General features: G+C 31.3%; 1 protein-coding gene across 6 annotated transcripts in view; it reads left to right on the top strand.

Annotated features, from left to right (window-relative positions):
• The window catches only part of LOC118204989 (BRCA1-associated RING domain protein 1-like), a 79,535-nt gene that overhangs the window by 30,127 nt on the left and 27,371 nt on the right, over positions 1-22,037 (top strand). For all 6 annotated transcript variants that reach the window (XM_085814847.1, XM_085814844.1, XM_085814845.1 and 3 more), the window contains 4 exons: positions 5,959-6,144; positions 6,497-6,577; positions 7,970-8,145; positions 13,376-13,490. In XM_085814847.1, coding sequence (XP_085670973.1) covers positions 5,959-6,144; positions 6,497-6,577; positions 7,970-8,145; positions 13,376-13,490 — 558 coding nt within the window. The remainder of the gene's footprint in view (positions 1-5,958; positions 6,145-6,496; positions 6,578-7,969; positions 8,146-13,375; positions 13,491-22,037) is intronic.

The following is a 22,037-nucleotide window of genomic DNA, read 5'->3' as shown; positions in this document are numbered from 1 at the left end:
ATTGCAGTCTTAAATAAATTTGCTACCCTTAATTGTAAAGAAAATAATACTGAAAAGGCTAATGAAAATGTTGATAATACTAATACTGCAGATAACTACCACAAATAAGTATAATTCCAGTTATAATCATTCCCCAATTAAATTTAATGACTTAGTTAAAAACTTAATAAAGAACTAAATGTTGTCTTCACAGCCAGAATTTCTGGTGATTTCTTAAAATTATTACCACTCTGGATCATCACAGTGAGATTACAAGATATCTAGATACCAATGGTATACAGTATTACATACTACATACTAAACGTGTTAAACCTGTGAAGGTTGTTATTCAAAAGTTACTCACTGACTGCTCTAAGAAGGAAATTAAATATGAGTTAATTGCAGAAGTCCTTAATGTTATTAAAGTGAACTAAATATTCAGAATTAAAATGTGTATTCCACTACCTCTATTTCAAGTGCAATTACCTAATGTTGCGAACACTGATAAAATCTATGACATCGGTAATTTACTATGTTTTTATATTAAAATAGAACCATACAAATACAAAGGTGGTATTGCTCAATTGCCAGAATTTCTATCATTCATTGGAGAAGTGCAGACTTGCTCCGAGATGTGTTAGATGTTCATTGCCGCATAAAACTGCAGACTGTGAAGCAAATTGAAAAACTGATGTGTTGTAACTGACATGCAGCCAACTTTCGTTTTTGCACCAAAAACTGTAGTAATTCGAAGAACCCAGAATGTTAATACTCATTCAGAGCCATGTGGTGGAAATATTCCTCCCAGGACTCAAAGTGACCCTCTTAATCAAAAAACATCCTACCAAATCACTTAGTAATGAAAGGAAAACTCGAACTGATGTCACTACAAATGACCAGACACAAATTCCTTTGCTCCCTCTAAACCCAAAATTAGAAGTCAGAATACAAACTCTACAAATAATATTCCCTCTACTTTTACACCCCTTTGATTGTCAAGTTATTTTGATGATCTGGGTACATAAATTGTCAATTTTTTTATTGTAAAAATCAAATGTTTGCCGCACATTGAAAAAAATCAAAAAAATGATGCACACTTTGAACATAAACCTATATCTTTTGAAACTTTCAATAAAGTGCTGCTGTCTATTGAATTAAAGTCAAAACAAACTTCTCGCTATATATATTTGGGTATAACAATATGATGCACTCAAAAAAAAAAAAAAAAAATTACACCGAGTACAGAGCTTAAATTGTGCCGAAGTCCGGCTTCGGTACTTCTCAATTTTCGAGTTAAATTTTAATGTCAGCCGTCATTTCATTCATGTAAGTGAACCACAGTTTTAGCGCATAATTTTTGTTTTAATAGTAAACTTGCCTTAAAAATCAATTTTAACTTCTAAGTGCAGGCCTGTCTTTCCCTCGCACTCAAGCCTTGCACATAGGTTAAGACTTTTAAGGAAAGAAAAGCTTTAAGTCATATGTCAAAGGCTTATTCTCCAGGATATGCAATGAATTTATTAGAGCGGGTAAATTTTGTATTCGTCAAAGAACTAAATCTGATACCCTGGTCATGCACGCTTCATACTAGTGACTTCTTACTGTAGAGCTCCTGTAGACTCGACTTTCTGAATGATGTAACCAAACAGGAGGACCACTGCTGTCACTTGTACAGAGAAGTCTTATGTTTATTCTCATGCTGTATTAAGGAAAATTTATTCAGGGAAAATTTCTGCTTGACGGCTAGAATTATATCGATAGGGCATCGCAGTCAGAAAGTCTTGAACTCTTCCCTGTTTATTTACAAACCTACACTTTTCTGTTAAATTTCTTTCCATATCCTCATACTGTTTCTAGAATTCTCACTATTCTTTTTAGTGAAGCTTTAACCTTTAAGAGACGGGGCAGTTTGGAAAGGTTTCACTTAAAAAGATGGGAAATCCAAATGCATTTCCACCTCCCCTTTTAGCTGCCATTGTAAAGGGAAACTACTACTCTTTTGCAACTTTTCCTGTAGGTCGCCTTTGTTAATTTTCAGATAAGAGATAAGGGAATAATATAAAAGAATTTGTTCTCTTTTCTGCTGTTTCTTTCCCCTAAACCAGGGAAATATGTTATGGTGAGATTTCGTATAACTTTTGACATTGCATCATAATGAAAATATGCTTTAGCAGCAAATGCACGCCTATAATCAGTTCATAGTTTATTCAGTTTTTATTTGTTTCCAAACTGAATTTAGTTTAGAATTACATGCACTAATTAACATTTTTAATTTATACTCAAAAATGATGTTTAACTATTTTTTTCTCGTATAAATTGGCAGTTCGCTTTTATTTGTTTCCAAGCATTGTGTAACAGCTTATATTTATATATCAAACAAATCCCATTGTATTTTTTTAATAGTATTAGTTTTGTTTACCTTTTTCATTAGTATTCTTATTCAGTTTAATTTATTCATCCCCCCTCCCATTGTATCGTAAGTTATTTCATCTTTCAACTACATTATTGTTCGTTGTTCTTTCTTGCAGTTTTGTGATAAAAGCTTTTTTTTTTTTTTTTCTTTACTTTAAAAACAGATTTTTATTGATTATGTTTCCATTGCATTTTGCATGTTTCAAACAGCAATATTAAATACAAAAATTACAATAAAAAGGGAGAAATGTAAAGAAAAAATACATTTTTAATGACACAGAAAAGTTGGTGAAATTAATACTAATGTAAAATTGCTAAGATTTCGCTGCTGAGGGAAACGAAAGTGAATTTACAAAACCCCACAGTTGGTAGGTGTGGAGGTCATCTCGTATAACTGGCAAGGGAGGTTATTCAGACAATGACTATCTCCGCACCCTGAAGGATGGGGGGAGGAGAATTCGCTGGCTGATATTTCAGCCACAGCCATCTTTTTGAGACACTGCAGCTCTGGCTGATTCTTGGGCCACCCGTCTTTTAAAGGTTAATCATTTTATCTTTTTTCCTTGATGTGCTGCAAGAAAAGAGTAGTATCTGTCATGCCTTGAAATGGTATACAGTACAAAGTTTGCAATCCGGACTCGTCGGGACTTCGGCGATTCCGGATTATAGATCATCAATTTAAATCTGGTAAAATGGCATGCAGAAATTATACAATTAAAAATATGAAACCGTAATTTATGAAATAAAGAGCAATTATGATCTAAAGGGTATCAAATTTTATATATATATAAAAAAAAAAAAAGCTTAATATTTATTTGTTTATTTTATTAAACATTTCTTTCAACACGCACATGCGTAAAGCATACATTATGTGCATTCTTTACGAGCATGCTTAATGTATGCAATGCGTAAAGTTTGTGGCTTTGAGGTCCGGATTATGGACTTTGAACTGTATTATGCACATAATCAGATGGACTCGGAACTCAGATGGAGATCGGCTGAGTTGGTTCTAAGTGGAACTGTAATTCCAGCTGATGCCCCAAATAAGACAATGTCTAATACTTTTTTTTTCCTATTTAACTGTTTAAAATTAATTTAGTTATTTATTAGATTTCTCTTTATCTTTTTACATATTTTTAATTTTAATTAATTAATTAATTAAATCAATATTAATTTAAATTTATCATTTAATTATTTTAATTTTTAGCTATTTATTTATTTATTTTTCTTTCCTTCCTCAGTCTTCCATAGGGCTTCGGCACTTCTAATTTTAAAAATTAAGCCTAGCCCGAGTAATACTCTGGCATGACATTTTAGAACACCAGTGCTGTGCCCGAGATTATTTCAGACATGACATTTAAAAGTTTAAGGACTTTTTGCAGGTCATTAGTGAAGTAAACAAAATCTTTAGTGAATTTTCTATTTTTTATGTAATCAAAATAATCATGAATCGATTGGATGAAATTCGTGCATGCCTACTCCCATAGATAAAACCTTTTTCTTCTTTAATATATTACAAGAGATTTTTAGTGGCTATTTATCTAGTATAAATAGAAACTAGATTTTTTTGCATTTTCAACTCCTTTTGAACCATCTTTTGATATGTATATAATTTAAATTTTGTGATGAAACTTTGACTACTTTCGGTTATCAGTTTATGATGTTATTTTGTGTTTATAATGTTAAAATTATATATTATGCGCCTTATATTTTCACAATTGCCTGTGCTTGTATTTTTCTTATGTTCATTACATGTTGCCAGCTCGATATTTTTACCTTTTGCTCGATTACCTTATGGACTTGTACTTTTATGGACTTTTTCATAAACCTCAGAACTTTAAATTTTGTATTTATATTGATACATTTGAAATAATTAATTTTTTAATAAAAGTAAGGTCATTGCACTTAGATACTCTGGTGATGCACCATTCTACTTAGGGAGACATATTAAATTTGAAAATTAAATAAATGGGAAAACGGGGAAAATGAAAATATTTTATTTTAGGAGGTGTCAACATTTTACTTTTCAGTACAGTAAAAGTTGAACTATCTCAAAAGCTCAGGAACTGAAATTCCAGATAGTTGAGCTAATAAAAAGAAACAGAATTCTTATTAGAAAGCCAAATCAATGAGAAAAGTTGCTGCTCTAAAATTATAAAAACAATTATACTTGAATATCAAAAACCTAAATTATACCTGAATATAAACCTGAATATCAGAAATTACATTTAAAATTATGTAAGATTTTTTTAAAAAAAGTGCATATCAGATGTAAAAGCTAATGTATTTCAAAGACCTTCTTTAAGTAAAACATCTGCTCCGATTATGAAATTGTGCTGAACGTAAAAGCTGGCAGAGATGTCACAAATCTTTCCAGCAGAAATTTAAACAAAGAGATCATTCTTAGTTTAGTTAGATAATGAGATAGAAATTATAGATTTAAAAAACTTAAATTTCATGTTACATCACCATTGTTTATCCATTTTCAAAGTCCCGTATCTTGGCTATTATTGATGCTCAGATCCTGTAACTTTGAAACCACTTCATGCTGTCATAAATACTAATCATTTATTCAGAATGCGAGGAAAAATAGAACTTGTATCCTTTTTTACAAAAATTAAGCTGGCTTATCAAGAATTAATCAAATTTACATTAAAATGGAAAGAAACATGTTTTGATGGTGTTATGATGTCATGTTTATCCATTAGTGACGCTAAATAGCGCTGTTTGATGACAGTATTTATTTGTAGTATTATGAGCTCTACAATGTCATTGCAAATCTTCCATTTTATAAAGTTTTGGGGTGAATAAAAAAATTTGTAAAATATTCTAGTTACTTGAGCTTTTTGGTTAGTTAAATGCAGGATATTCCAGTCTTTTACTGTAGCTGAGTTTGTTGATTAAAAGTGAAAAATAAATATCTTACATTTTTCTAAAGGGCAATAATCTGCACCATTATATTTTATTAAATAACATTTTATGTTGTTTATGGTAGCTTTTAAATTGCAATGTTTGTTAATAAAAAATTCATTAAATTTGTACAAAATGAGAAATTTAAAAAATTCAAAGTTTGGGCTTCGAAGTGCACATGGTCATTTGGAGTATTACCTGTGCAGTACAATCTGCCGTTTTTCCGCAATGCCAGGAACATATATACCAACATACTTTACTATTTCGTAATAGAGATAATGTTTTTTAATTCCTTCAAAAATATTCTTCATTCAAAATGTAACATAGATAAACAATTAATTTGCAATCTCAGTATAAGAAAGCTATTTGAAGTAGGGCATTTGATCAAGCCATTAAAATAAAGTTTCTACCTTAAGTAGCTATTGTTGCTATTGAATACATTTTGGAACTGTTTTAGCTAAAATAATTTAAAATGCAGGGCATTTGATCAAGCCATTTTAAGTAAAGATTCTACCATAAGTTTCAGTTGATGCTATTGGCCGTATTTTGGAACTATTTTAGCTAAAACAATTTAAAATGCTTTTGATTATTATTTTTTAAACTGTTAGATATTTCATATAAAACTATAAAAATTTATTTTGTAATTTTCATATGCAGGAAACGCAAGAAAATACATCAGTCAAGTCTTTATCAAAAAGTGCAAAGAAATGTGCAGCATTTTCTAATGCATCTGAGAAAAAGAAATTATCTTCTAAGGTTTCAGATGTACCTGTGCAGTCACCTTCTAATCTAAATAAAAAAAATCATAAAGGTGAAACACTGCTTCATCGGGAAGTTATTAAAGTATGTGATAAACTCCTCCTTTTTTTTAATAATAATATTTATATACTAAAAATTTGGTATTATTGTAATAAAAAGAATCATAGATTTAGTATTCTTCATTAAACTAATCAGTCAGTAAAGGGGGGGGGACATTTTTATCTCCAACGCACGAAACTGCGTATATGCTCTTATAAATATTTTCTGATACTGCTGTTAAATTGAATTTTATAGTTTAAGTGCGAAAAACATGATATTTAATAAATAAAGGTAACACACAAAACGCTAAAAAAATGCCTTTTGGGGCATAATATAAAATCTAAAAGCTTTCAGATTTTTTTTAACTTTTTATGTACATAATTAATTCTTTTTACAGGGAAATATTGATAAAGTGAAGAAACTCTTAGATGATGGAGCTTTAGTAAATACTCAAGATAATAATGGTTGGACACCTCTGGTAAGTTATTACTTTGAATATTACTTTTCTGTTTGCAATGAATTTTAAGTAATTTTAATTTTAATCATCAGTTATTTTTATGTAATAAAAGTACTCTAAATTTTTATGAGGTAATGCATAAATATTGTTAAATGAAAAATACGAAAGTTCAATATACTAATAGGAAGTAAAAAATTTCTTTAAAATTATTCTTTGGGGGGGGGAACAATTTCATCAGTTTAACTATTGAAGATTTTTACTTGCATTCAAATAATATGTTAGGGCCGAGTTTGTTAGTAATATAGAATTTTAGAGAGCTGCACTGTATGGTCTTTATGTGCTACTTTCATAGTAAGTAACTCAGCTGGATTACTTCCGAAAGTGCAATAGTTTTGACTTCTGTTATTTTTAGTACTTTGTTCAAGAGGGATCAAATTCCATGAAAAGTAGTTTAGAGTACTTTTAAATGTTGCTAAAGATTGTATTTACTCATATGATTTCCCTGTAGCTTTTTTAAAATGGCAAAATACAAATGCCAACATGCATCTTTCAATAAAATTGAATATTGGAATAATTTTTTATTTTGGTAAGCACATTATATACTAGTGGATGATACTTAAAATGAGTTAGAAGTCATTTATAAAGTAAAAGAATGTAATTCCATAGGTAGTAATTTTTTTTTAAGTTAAAATTATTAGTTAATGTGTATAAGAATAGAGTTCTTGTGAAAGTTTTGGCTGTGGTCGTTGGTCTTTTCTGTGCTGTTCATGCCCAGCACTTAGATTTTACTTGAAAAAGCTTTAATCTTTTGCTAGCCATGCTCCATGATTAAAGAGCTTGAACCAAAGCTTACTGTAGAACTTCGTCATGTAAATTCCAGCCATTAAGGACTTAAGTTTTATTAAATTAGCATTCTGTGAAATCCCACAAACCATCGTTCTATTAATTACACTAGTTGTGTAAGTTGTTAAATGGGAAGTTATATTCAAAAAGTTCATTTTAAGCTTTCTACTGAGTTCATAGGTATTTCTCTGTAAGATTACAGGGCATTAAGTCACCTGACTGTCTACATAAAGCAAGAATTTAGCTTTAAAGTACACAGGTTCTCTATAAGTATACTTTTTATCTTCTATTTTTATTTAAATCAACAAAAATGCATAAACTGATAGACAGCAAATTGCCTTAAAAAGTAAATAATCCAGATAACTGGAATTCTGCATATTTACTTACTTTTTTAAATATAAGATTTTTGCTTTTAGTAACCAGTTTGATATTTAAAGAGCTAGTTAAAGTTGATTGTCCAAAAGTAAAGTTTTATAAAGGTTTCTTGTAGAATAAATCATACTAAAACTGAAAAAAAAAAAAAAAAATTGGTTTTCTACTATGCTCATTGCTTTGTTTTATTCTTTCTAGCATGAAGCTAGCAGTCATGGTTATGTTGAAATAGCAAAATTACTTCTGGATCATGGAGCCCTTGTAAATGTTCCTTCTCTGAAAGATAATATTACTCCCCTTCATGATGCTCTGATTAATGAAAAGATGCAAATTGCCATACTTTTAGTTTCTAGAGGTGCTGATTTACATTTAAAGTATGTGGAAGTTTGGATTTAATTAAAAGTTATACAATAATGTATTTTTTTTATTTTAAAATAAAATGCATTATTGGAATTGATTAATTTATTTTTAAGTGGCATTGTATATCCTTATAATAATCAAATTAATAAAAAGACAAGACTTGTTATTTGGTTTACTCTTAGTTTTAAAGGATACGAAAATAACTATGGATTTAATATGAAAAAACACTTTAAGTGCAGATATTTACAAAAATTTAGAAGCAATTATTCTTAAAAAACGATAGAGCTTATTTTTAAAACATAAAACTTAAACAGAGTTGAGTTGTAGCTGGTATTACTCAAACAACCTCCCACCTTTCAATTTGTAGGTATCCTACAAATTGCAACAAAAGTTATAAATTAAGTCTATTGGGAATTTTAACACATCAACCAGGTCTAGTAACAAAATCTGGGACTTTGGGTTACGAATTATCATCTTCACTGGAATCTGAATCATTAGCTGCAGGGCGTAGAGGCATATTCTGAGAGGCACTTTCATCCCTTCGAGCATCTTGGGCAATGAATGGTAACTTTTCCAAACTGTTGATTTCTAAAGTATTTGGAATTGTCTCAACTTCTATCCATCAGCTGTTCTCACTCTGGCAACTCATGAGTGCCCATCTGCTCCAGAAAAGACTTCAATGACGATTCCTAAAGGCCAGTTGATACACTTGCCATCAGTTTCTAAAAGAACGACCTCTCCAACTCTTAAAGATTCTTCCCGGCTCTTACCTTTATGAATCAACATTGCTAAATTCTCATTCTGAAATCTCATTCTTGAAACCTGCCTTAATTTTTTTACAAAACGCAGTCTTATATTTAGGTTTTTACTGCCGATTTCATCTAAATCAGTTGTTTCACTGCTAGGAATACTTTGTAAGAAACAAGCGGAAGTTAATGGCTTCAGACCTTCAGAATTGTCTTCAATATATGTAAGTGGCCTAGAGTTTATTGTAACTTCGCAGTCACACAGAATAGTTTCCAACTTTTCATAGTCGAGACTTTTCCTGTCCAAAATTCTTCTTAGCATCTCTTTCAACATTCTAACCATGCGCTCCTACCATCCTCCCCACCAGGCGGCTGTTGGAAGGTTAAATTCCATTTGATTTTCCTGATAGTGGAAAACGACATGATCTTCTCCCAATCTAAATTTCTTGGAGCATTGCTTGAACCAATGAAGTTTGTACCGTTGTCAGTGTACATTATATTTACTCTACTTCTTCGAGCAAAGAATCTTCTTAACCCTTTGCGGCGCACTATACATTAACGTCGGAATTTCAACAAAAAACGTTGTATGCAGTCTATTTAGTCCTAAAGGAGTATACAGGTAAAATTTTGTAAAAATTGCACTTACCGTTTTCATTGTGTGGGTGTTCCATGAGGTGGAACACAGCGCCGCCAAAGCTTTTAAAAGTGCGACTAAGCGAGCATTGCAGTGAAGCACGAAAATGAGTAGAAGCGTTTGTATAAGAATGAAAGAAACTCTGTATTATGGCTGTATACCTGGTTTCCTGGATATACACAATGTTCTTGAATATATACAGATAAATGATATAAATATCTATATACACAAGTCCTATATACAACAATATTTACAAATTTTCCTATTTCTTAGCTTCGTGAAATTGTTCAAAGCAAGTCACACCTTTTTGATGGAAGCACAAACCAACTACGGTTAAAATAATTAACTACGATTAATATTAACAATAAAGAAAAATAAGCCTATAATATATACTACATACACGAAAAATGTCTACACAATTATTGAAAATAAACGGGAATGAGAATAAAAAGCAACAGCAAAAAATTCGCACAGGTCTAAGTAAAGATGAATCAAGCTACTAATAAAAGTCACGCCTAAAAACCTACTCCCAAAAAATACGAGATGCCAATATTAGGGCTTTCATAACACAAAACACACTTCACCCCTCAATACTGCTTTGTTTGAATTCATCCCCCCCCCAAAAAAAAAACAACAGAAACAGAAAACGTAAACAACGGATGTTTTCTCCTAAGCACAGATGTTCTGATTCGTAACAGCATGAGATCGCTAAAGGCGCAGTGTTCCCGCTAATGGAACACCTTGTTTCATTCAATGATTCTGCGTATGGTTTTTGTATGAAAGATTTAAAAAAATATAGAACAAATAATTTGGAGTACAGCCAGCAAAATTATGCCTAATTTTTTTTTCCAAATAAAATTTTTTATATCATTAAAAAAATAGAGAAAATTACTTGAAAAACGTGGATTTTAATAACACATAATAAATGAAAATTCTTTGTCTCCTTGTGATATGCTGCTATCTAATGTTTAAAAAGAAATGTTCAAAGTATATTATAAAGGCATTTTTATCTATTTACGGTTGAATTTAAAGGTTTCAGAAGTGATTCAATTTGGGTGTTCCATGTAGTGGAACACTGAGCTGCAAAGGGTTAAAGCCATATTAAAAACTTCTGTAATACAGTTGTCCGCATAAAAAGATTCTTTGAGTCGACAAGGTGTTTGCTTCCTTTCATCCGGAGCGTTATCTAGATGGAAAGCTTTAGTTGCTTCTAGTAAAAATGGACTAGGAAAAGCACCAAATACCACTCTACAATGTCGGAGAGTGATTATTTCTTCTCGTCTTGATAAATCCTTCTACCACAGAAATTTAAAATACTCCCTATCCTCTGGATTCAAACTGATTTGTAAAAATGCTTTTTTGATGTCTGCAATTACGCCAATTGCATTTTTCCGAAACTGCATTATCAATTTGTGTACCAATTCTAATAAATTTGGCCCCTTTTCTAAACAGTTATTCAAGGAATTTCCTTTGGAATCTTTCGTCGGCGCATCAAAAACCAGACGAATTTTTGTTGTTACGCAAGTTTTTATCACAGGATGATGTGGTAAATAGTGTCCCTTTTTCTCGTACAATTTCAATAATTCCATCCTGAACCCACTCATTAAACACATCATCATATTCTCTTAAATGTCCAGATCGTAAGAGATTTTTGGTAGTTGACATTAACCGTTTAGTAGCTAATTTTTTATTCGTTTCTAATTCTGGACATCCACTTTTCCATGGCAAACATAATTCATATCTTTTGTCTTCGTTTCTTTTAATAGTTTTACGAAAAAAATCTACTGTTTCTTCATTGGTTACCTGCCTTGACTTTACTTCTGCAGGACATCTTACCGATGACATCTAGGCTCCACAATCCCATAAAATCTAAATTATTAGCATATACAATACTCTCAAAAAATTTTGAGTAGTTTCTTTGTTTACCTTGAAGTGTCCATCCAAGTTTTGTTTTAATAGCTACCAAATTATTATAAATGGGCTCAATTATCCCAGTCAATAATGTGCCAAGGTAATCTGCTCCTATTAATAAACCTATTCCAGGCACATATTCTCCTGTATTGCTTAAGCATATATATTTCTTTTTCAAAATTGGATAAATATCAGGATCTTCTACATGTGGAATTGCACCACATATCTTCTTTTCGTCCAAAACTGAAATAGTGCACTTGAAATTTGGACACAAGCTTTGTAATGTAATATTGTGGACATTATGCGACTCTTTAGTTTCACTGCCCCCCAAAAGTCCATGGCTCATCATTTCTTGATCTACAGGTTTCAATCCTAGTTTCTCCGCAATATCTTTTCGTATGAAAGATCTGTGAGCACCAGTATCAAATAATCTGCGAACGATTCCAGACTTGTCATCATTGATGATTTTCACCAGTACAGTTAACAATAATGTTGGAGAATTTTTTGGTGACAAAAGAACCTGTGCATCCAATTCAGATTGTTTGTCTTGTTTTGATTGATTTATATTTGGACACATAATGCTATGGTTTTTTTTTTTTTTTTTTTTTTTTTTCTTGCATATAATACACTTTAAATAAGCTTTTCAGGTCTTAGAATTGTGTCCTGGTTTCATACAGATGAAACAAGCTCCCCTTTTCTTCAGTGTTTCCCTTTTCGCCTCCAGTGACATCTCGGCAGCATTAAAACATTCTGAGATAGATGACTTATTACAAAATAAACAATGTTTGCCATTTTTCTCAGCTCTTTTCTTTTCATTAGATACAATACAAGCTGTAGTGGGAATTTTTTCTTTCGTTTTAAATTTTTCAAATTGATCATTCTCAAACCCTGATCGAGCAAGTTGTAACCGCTCTTCACTTTCAACTTCCAAATGAAGAAATTCTAATAAATTTCCTAACATGTTCATTTTGTCTTTATTTTCTACACGGTTATGTATGCATTCCCACTCCTTGATAAGAACTTCTGGCAGAGCTGATTCTACTAAAGGATATAACATTGCTTCATATTTCTCAGATGTTCGCTTAAAGTCTCTAATGCTCGCAGCTGAGTCTCCAATTTATCATAAAGAATCCGCAAAGTAAAATTTTCGCCACTTTTGGCCGATGAACCTTCTTCAGTTGCTTGTAAAAGATACTGAAATTTGTCATCTGCATCAATGCTATCATCATCATGAATCTTTTTAAATTGTCTCCAGAATCCTAGCCAGTTTTTAATATTACCATCAAAATGTTTCAATTCTAACTTACGAAGACGGAAATTTCACTTGGTTTCATTTACTACACTAGAAATATCGCCCTTTCTTTCAGTGGTTGATAACATTAAATCAACTTTCGTTTTCATAGCAGCCCACTGATTTTGATAGCTTTCCGTTAAATCTATATCATTAGAAAATTCATCTTCATTAAAATTTTCCATTTATAGCCATTTTACTTTATCTATTTCATCTAACTGAAATAATCTGTCAGCTTTATCATTAAATATATTAAATACAGATATCAAATCAATCTTACTTACTGCTTCGTCTTTTAGAACAGTGTCCATTTCTTTCAAAGAAATTGTGAAACATCGCCATAATTGTGTTCTTTCCCGTTTTAAATTATCCATAGTCCTGTTCCCAGGACGGCAGTATTTTAAAGGATTCGAAAATAACTATGGATTTAATATGAAAAAACTCTTTAATTGCAGATATTTACAAAAATTTAGAAGCAATTATTCTTACAAAAATGATAGAGCTTATTTTTAAAACATAAAACTTAAACAGAGTTGAGTTGTAGCTGGTATAACTCAAACACTTAGCATGCAAAAATACAACATTGTTATAATTGAAAAATATATTTTAATATTTCAGGAAAGAAAAAATATATTTTAATACAAAATATTTTTCTTTTGCAGAACCTCTCTTGGAAATACTGCTTTGGACTTATGTAAAACTGATGAGGACAGAAATATTTTAATTGATGCTTGTTCTCCATTTATTAGTTCAAATATTTTAATTCCAAGTGATAAGGTTTGTAAAATAGAATATGATTCTGAATAAATATTTAGAGTCAAAGATTTTTATTTATAAATATTTCAATTAATTTTATGAACAAAAATTTAATGAAATAATAATAATGGTTTTCATACAATTAGGTACACTGCCCTACCCCCAAAAAAGGAGGACAGTTCTACATCTTGTGTTCTACTGGGCCGATTGACAAAACTCAAATTGCATTTTTTATGTTTCAAAAGTGTGACTTTGGATATGTATTAGATTTATATATATCATTGTTCTAATATGGGTATTTTGACACAAAATCGGACTTTTTCTGAAATGGCATGCCACTTTTTTTTCCATATTTTGATTCTACGACTCAAATTATGCCAAACTGCAAAGTTTTATAAATATCGCATGAGTAGTTTTTAAAAAATTATCTCTCAAAATTTTGCTCCTCAAAGTTAATTGAATCTGATATATGTTTATTAATACCTTTTTTTTTATTAAACTTATTTGATTCTTCCTTTAAATTTCAAAATTCAGGTTCATTCTAAATAAAAATCATCCATTTTTATGATTTATTTTTAATTTTTCGAAAAAAATTTTGAGTTATTACCTATAAAACTTTTGCTTTCACCTTAGAGTAGGTGTATTTCTAAGCCAAAGAATATGTATTGTTAAGAAGGAAAGCTTCGCAGCAGCAGGAGTGGCTCCCTCCGAACGAAAAGGGACACAACTGCACATGCGTGAAATATCTGCCATCAAAAAGCGCCAAAGCTCGAAGTTCGAACAGGTTCGACGTTCATGTTTATCAAGAGTTTAGAGCTGTGTGACTCCATTTTTTTTCCTACATATTGACAGATATAAAATCAGACATCAAACTGCGATATGGATAATACAAGTTAACTAGTAAAGCAAAAAAGCATGAAAATTCGAGTTTAAATTATTGCGAAAAGTCAAAGAACGATTCATCTTAACCTGTATTCCTCAATTTCCTGTACACGTGGCAGAGGTGGAAAATCTTGACCAGGTACATCACAAAGGGGGAAATTCTCGCCAACAGGTTCCGTCGCCAAATTCCTTGGCGAATTGTCCCTCTTCTTTCTAGCGGCGTAGAACACAAACTGCTTTATATTACGTCTATGGAGCCTTTCCTTCTTTACATAGACTTTCTTTGTCTAAACATACGTGCAAAAAAAAAAAAAAAAAAAAAAAAAAATAGAGTTTTTTATTCAAAATGTTCTAAGATATACATGAATTTACATATTGGTGCAGTTTGGAATTTGGCATATTTGTTATAAGCGATAATAACGCTAAATGTGGTTAACACACTTTGTTAAAACTATTTGAAAGTATGAATGATGACTTTTCCGCTCTTCTGCAATGAAAAAAAAGAAAGGAAAATATGTTGCTATAAATTAAGAAGTTTGCCAAGTGAATTATTCTTGGCACAAACTGAAAAAAATACGCCAAGATAAATTTTTGAATTTCTCCAGACATTTTGCACCGAATATTACAAAGTTTAATATTTAGACATAATTTGAGTCATAGAATTGAAATATGGAAAAAATTTTGTATGTCATTTCAGAAAAAGTCTGATTTTGTGTCAAAATACCTGTGTTAGACCAATGCTATATATATACAGAGTTGCCAACTGTCCTGATTTAGGCGGGAGACTCCCGATTTTCGACTGCTCTCCCGCAAACCCGATTTACAATATATTTCTCCCGACTTTCTCTTATTTTAATATTTCTCACGATTTTTATGGAACTAAGCTTAATACTTCGTTATATGAACAAAAAAAAAAGTGATTTTGGACGTCTGAAAGCAACTGAATATTCTCTAGATTATATCTAAAATAAAACCTTCCGAATCAGATGAGAATTTCTGCTTTGTGAGTGACAGCATACGTATCCAGAAACGTCGTTCTCCAGTTCTCCAATGGGCATCGAGCTCCACTGCGTGTGATCTGGCATATATTAGCCAATGAGCACAAAGCAAGCTCAAGGCCATTGGCCATTATTTGGATGTTCTTTCGTTATTTCGTTCATCTTGTCCTGAGTTGTGTGAGTACACGTGCCATTGGGAAATAGTTTTAGAAATTATTGTCTTTTGTTATGTCTGCGAGAAAGGTGAAATACTCGTGCACGTTTCAAAAATCGTACACAGTTGACTTTCCTTCCATTATTTCTTCAAGCAAATGTAATAAATATGCGATGTGTACCATCTGTCGTTGCGATTTTTTGATTTTGCATGGTGGAAGGGCAGATGTTCTCAAACATGTTCGTACACAAAAACACAAGGACAACATGAGTTGTTTTGAAAAAAACGAAAAATTAAATTTTTCTTCGGAAACAAAAGACCAAAAAGTGATTAATGCAGAATGTCTGATCTCTGCCTTTTTACTGGAGCACAACCTGCCACTGAATGCATTGGATCACGCTGCAGCTTTATTTAGAAAAATGTTTCCTGATAGTGAAATCGCTAAGAAATACTCAAGTGCAAGGACCAAAACAGGTGCAATTGTTAAAGAAATGGGTTTGAAAAATAAATCTTCAGTTATTGATTGCATTAAAACAGCTCCGTTCTGACTGTCTATGGATGGAAGCAATAATACCAATTCAAAACTGTATCCAATTGTTGTTTCTTTTTTTAATCCAGAGTCTTCAGAAATTGAGTGCAGTTTACTTTCTGTTCCCACTTTAGAAGGACATTCGACAGGCTTTAATATAGCACAGCTAATTATTAAAACTTTAAAAGAAAATGCAGTCCCTCTAAATAATTGCTTAGCACTTGGTGCCGATAATGCACCAGTAATGGTAGGCCTGAAGACTGGTGTTGCAGGCATCTTAAGAAAGGCAAATTCAGATTTGCAGATTATGAGGTGCACCTGTCACCTCTTAAATTTAGCAGCTGAAAAAGGGGCAGCTTCTTTACCATTAAATGTGGATGAACACATTGTTGATATTTATTATTATCTTGAAAGGAGTTCTAAAAGAAAGGAAAAATTGAAACAGTTCCAACAGCTACATAATACTGAAATAAGAAAAATTTTGAAACATGTGTGTACACGCTGGCTGTCTTTAAAGAAATGCTTATCTAGAATCCTCGATCAATGGAACCCACTTCTTGCATTTTTTAAAGAAGAAGTAAATGCTTCGAAAGTTAAGATAAAAGACCCTATTGAAAGTTATAAAGTATCTAAAGTAAATGGAGATGTAGTTACTACTTCCATTGTTAAAAATAGGTTTGAGAAAAATAAAGTAATTTCTGCATCATTCAGCAATTCAACTGGCAGTTCTCAAAATAATAATGCAAAATATAAGCATAAAGCTGATACAAATTTCTCTCAAAATAAAAAAATTGCTCAACACACGAAACATTTTCCGATTACTGTAAGTTTATCTTATGAAGAACGAATATTTATGTTTTTCTTTCGGACCTTAACAAAGCTTTTTGCTTTTTTTTTTCATTTTGCCATCATTCGATGTTCTGAACACAATTCTACAAAGCAGAATTCCATTAATTCATGTTTTGCAATCAAAGATTTATGATCTGTTTAAAGACATTTTATCAAAGTTTGTAAAACCAGTCTGTGTTTTGTGTTGTAATTCTATATATGATGTGATTTATGGTGAAACAGAAAATCAGAAGGAAGATGAAGATTTGGTAATAGGAGCTGCAACTACAAAAGCAGTGGAAGAACTTTCAGAAGAAGACAAAAATAAGTTTTATCTTCATGTTAGAAGTTACTTCTGTCGAGTATGTGATTAAACACTACATAAATTTCCAGTCAATGATGAAGTGATTTTGCATGCTAAAGTTGCTGATGTTTCTGCTCTAGCAAATGCATCTTTTTCTGACATAAGGTACTTTTTGAACAGATTTCCTGTGTTACTTCGTTTAGTCATGAAAGATGACGATATTGATGTTGCTACTGATATACTACAGTCGCAATTTTGCAGTTTACAATTAGAAAACTTGGATGAAGTTATAAAATCAGCTAGGATTGATACCCAGTGGAGTTTAATTGGAAAATTGAAAGGTGCTGATGGAATTTTAAAATGTAGTGAACTCTCTAGAATTATGTTGGCCATCTTGACAGTTAGTTCCCCATAGTAATGCGGAGTGTGAGAGGATTTTCAGTGTTGTTGCGAAAACGAGGACTAAATTTAGATCTAATATTAGTGATGACACATTAGAAAAACTTTTATTAGCGAAAGCAGGCCTACGTGGCAATTGCTATGAACAAAATTATGAAGTTTCTTTCTTAACGAAAACAAAATCTGCGACTGTCCATAACATTTGTATGAAAACTGATTAAAGTGTCTTTTTTTTTTTAAACGATGCAAGTAATAAAAATGTTTTTTACGTTTTAGGTATTTTTTGTTTTGTTTGCAGTTAAGACTTAGTAACTATTTAAAGTTAATTCATTATTAAAAACTATATTTTTATCATTTAAAAAATATTTTTAACATTGTGAAAAATCTCTTGATTTTGTTAAAAAATCTCCTGATTTTTGAGTGTCATAGGTTGGCAAGTATGTATATATATCTAATATATATCCTAAGTTGCGCTTCCGAGACTTGAAAAACGCAATATGAATTCCGTCAATCGGACAGGATAGTAGAATGGGAGGTATATAACTGTGCCCCCCTTTTTTTCCCGCAGAGTACAAGATCAGTTACATTTAAAGAGATTTTATTTGGCTAAGCGTGGCTAAAAGTTTTTATTCTTTAAATTAAATCTTTTCAGCAATTGAATAAAACCTGTTAAGAATAAGATCAGTCTGATAGTGAAAATGAAACTTCTTGAGTTGATGGTACAGAAAAAGGTTCTACCAACTATGCTAAGTTTCATGTTAAGACTATTACAGATATTCAGAACTTGTTATTAAAAGAAGATGCTGATAAAAACACATTTGGTTGAAATTGCATCAACTCAGAATGTTTAGGAACGAATTACTTCAGGGTAGGATATCATAAACAAAAATTTTGCTTTAAGAAGCAAATCAAAAGACATGAACATAATTGAGCTATTGGAATTCTGTTTTGAAAAGACAGATGCTTCCATTGAGAACTGCACAAAAGTTTAAAAAAAAAAAAAAAAAAAAATCCAAATATTTTGCTGTGTTGTGAAAATTTTTCAAGATCTACGAAGAAAAGCAATCTAAAATTCTAAATAAATAACAAAAATAATCATAGGTGGAAGAAGCAACTTGTAGCCACCAAGGCTTCATATTGGCTGTATGATTACACAATTTCCTGAAGATAAAGGCTTATTCTAATTAAAAATACAAAAATTTGATAAAAAGTAGTGTCAGTACTGCTGTATTGTAACAGATGCCTACCAAAGGCACTAGTACTTTTTTGAGCTCACGGTAGACGATCAAGTGAAAGCCCATTGTGAGCTGTAACAGTTGTATTTCATTCATTTATACTGGAGAGTGGTTTGAAATGAGAAATAAAAAAGCAAATACCCTAATAAAATATTTTCAGCTCATGAACAATGCTGTTATATAAAAATCAAAATTGCACCAATTTGTAGTGTGCAAAACTGTTATTACTTCATTCAGGAGGCACATGATGTCATATCGTACAGTGGCATGATAATCATTGAAAATTTTTCATGAAAAAGAGATGCCGTTCAGAACTGATACTGTTGCGGACAATCCAAAGTCGATAACCACACAGTTCAGTTTCTTTGCTGAATGTTGATCATCGATGATCTGCATGCAAGTTAGCTACTGAGATAGTCATATGCATTAAATCCATATTCTGCATTGTGTGTGATGTTCTTGGATACCTCAGACATTCAGTATGTTGCATACACTGCCAAGATGCAGCATCAGCATGATTATACACTTACACAAAAACTTTTCCAATTATAGAGGGAAGATGTTGATTTTGTTGGAAGGATCATTAATGGATTTTATAGGAGCAGATGCTCAAAATGTGAGCTCATTCCTTCAAATCACAAATGAAACAACAGCCCAGTGGAATCATACTGTTTCATCTAATCCACAGAATATGCATACTGCATTACTGCACCACTCTGTACCTTAAGAACAGACTGTTGGTGCTACCTAGTACTCTAATTTCTGGCAAGAGCATTTGTATCCATCACTCAGGAGAAAGTGATAACACTTGTTTGTGATGACTTTTATCATCCTTCATGACAATGTGCGTCATAATGTGAGTGCTGTCGCAGATCTGCTGCGATGCTGGTGGGGGAAGGTATTGAATACCCGCCACACTCAGCCAACATGAGTCCATGTGACAATATCAAAATCAAAGGCTGCAAGAGAGAACATTGCCCATCGTATAAGGAGTTTTTTGTGGGCCATCAAAGAGTACAGTGTCATCAGTAATTTGAAAGGTTACAGGCATAGCAGGTGTTTTACATTGAGAGACTGTAGGTGTTTTTACTTATGGTAATAGTCTTTTTTTTAATTATGGATATGTTGCTATTACTTTTTATTTAACCTTTATAATTGACCAAATTGTTTATGAAAACACAAATAATAAATTGAGCAGTGTACTTTGCTGAGCTGTATCAAATCAAGAAAGAAAATAATATTTTGAGCTTTGTGGCATCTCTATTCTTAAAAATTATACACTAAAATCTCCCTAAGAGGGCCATTTGTGGTTTCTGATTGATGATTTTGCTCTACTGTTGTGATGATGATTGCTTTACAGAACATGATTATTGTTGTTGATATTAAATATCATTACTAAATTATGACTTCAATTTCAGAAATATATAAGCTGACTACTGTGAAAGATTTTGAATGTTTTCTGTTTAACAGCACAGCTAAAAAATTATTAGTTGAAAATTGCTGGAAGAGATATGGCAGCAAGCAATCTTCCTCAACTTTTCAATGAGTTTGTGACCATTAAGCACAAAAGCCTATGTTATTTGTAAATTGCAGTGTTATCATGAAGCTTTTTAAAAAGAATGCTGTCTTCAGTATTCTGATGAGTTCTTAATATAGCCTGTGTCATACATGGTTTCATTTATTTTTCTATTGTAGTGAATAAAAGTGAGCATTATTATTACTGTTCTGTATTTGAGAAATTTTTTATTGGCAAATATTTATAATAATGTCTTGAGTCAGGATGTCGATTATTTTTATCAGAAGATTTAAAGAAATCATTGATTAAAATTGGATATTTTTCTTTCCTTGTACAAAGTAAAAAGGAAGTATTGTAATCGTGAAAAATTTCAGGCATCATATTTCAACGAAAATATCCATTTTCACCACTATCAAATGCAATTTAACAATGTTTTTGCATGACATCTGTACGTAAGGACAGAATAAAGGACTCTTTCCCCCAAAAAAATTATAAAACTGATTTAAAATGAATTGTAAAGAGAATTTTTCATATCATCTGTGCATACGTATGTACATATCTCGCATTACTCAAAAACGAGCAGCCTCAGAACGTTGAAATTTTGTATATAGGACTGCTATAACATGTAGATAGGCACCTCGTATTTTCGTTTCAATCGGCCAGACCAAAAGTATATATATATACTCTGCTACTCGGCTCAGTGGTCTCAGTTTCTTTATTCTTATATGTTTGTAAATTCTGCATATTTTACGTTAAAAATTATTGAATTATATTGTCCTTATCTTCCGGTTAAGATTTTTATGCCTTTAGTAAATTTGCAGGCAATATTTGTAAAATTATCAACATTTTAAAACTTGTTTAAGTGCTGTTAAGTCTAATTATTTTTGCTATGGTGACCATGTTTGTTTATATTTGAAATTCGGCAGAATAACTGATTTGTTGCCAATCTAGAGAAACTAAGCTTCGCAACAACAAAGATAACGCCTTCTTTTATCATTGCAAATTAAATCATGCTTAATCCATTCTGGAATTTTCGAGGAAATAAGTGTTTAAGATTTACTTCGTAACTTTTAATATAGATATTTTGAGTTTTTATGTATTTTTGCCTTGTCAGGAAGTGAGAACTGAATTCATTGAATGAGAAATACTAAATTGTCTGTGAAAAACTGTTTCTTTTTTATTTTTTAAAATTTCTTTTATACATTGTTTTAGATTTATTATAGTATTTGAATAGAATTTGTGGTACTTCTTCAGATGATATAATTTTTGTGCACTCTGAGTTATCAAATGAATGTTAATGCTGTTAAGTGAACGTAATGCCGAAGTGTCGCTATGGTAAATAAATATAATGAACTTTAAGAGCGCATTTATTCTATAGTAGTTTATGCGCTATCAACGAAGTATATTTAATTCAATTCAATAAGTTTAAATAAAATGCCAGAAAAAATGTGTATAATTTAATATTCCGTACAATGAAGTCATGTGATGTACACATCAGATTTTTTTAAATAATGATAATTGTGTTGAAATCAAAGATCAACACAATCTGTGATGCTTTTAAAAAATATTTCAAATAGTGTTTCATACAGTAAACAAAAACAGTGTTTATTCAATGCGTTTTAATTACCATATAAAATATAGAAACTTTTTAAAGAAATAAAGTTGATTAAAATATTTTAAATAAGTCATGTTGGTAGAGTACAAGAAAGTGCGTTACTTTCAT

This window comes from Stegodyphus dumicola, chromosome 4, assembly GCF_044657685.1.
Source record: "Stegodyphus dumicola isolate Sdum_Otavi_A_Nest chromosome 4, ASM4465768v1".
In the NCBI taxonomy this organism is placed as follows: domain Eukaryota; kingdom Metazoa; phylum Arthropoda; class Arachnida; order Araneae; family Eresidae; genus Stegodyphus; species Stegodyphus dumicola.
The sequence above is the reverse complement of the archived record's forward strand: the minus strand, read 5'-3'. Positions and strand labels throughout refer to the sequence as shown.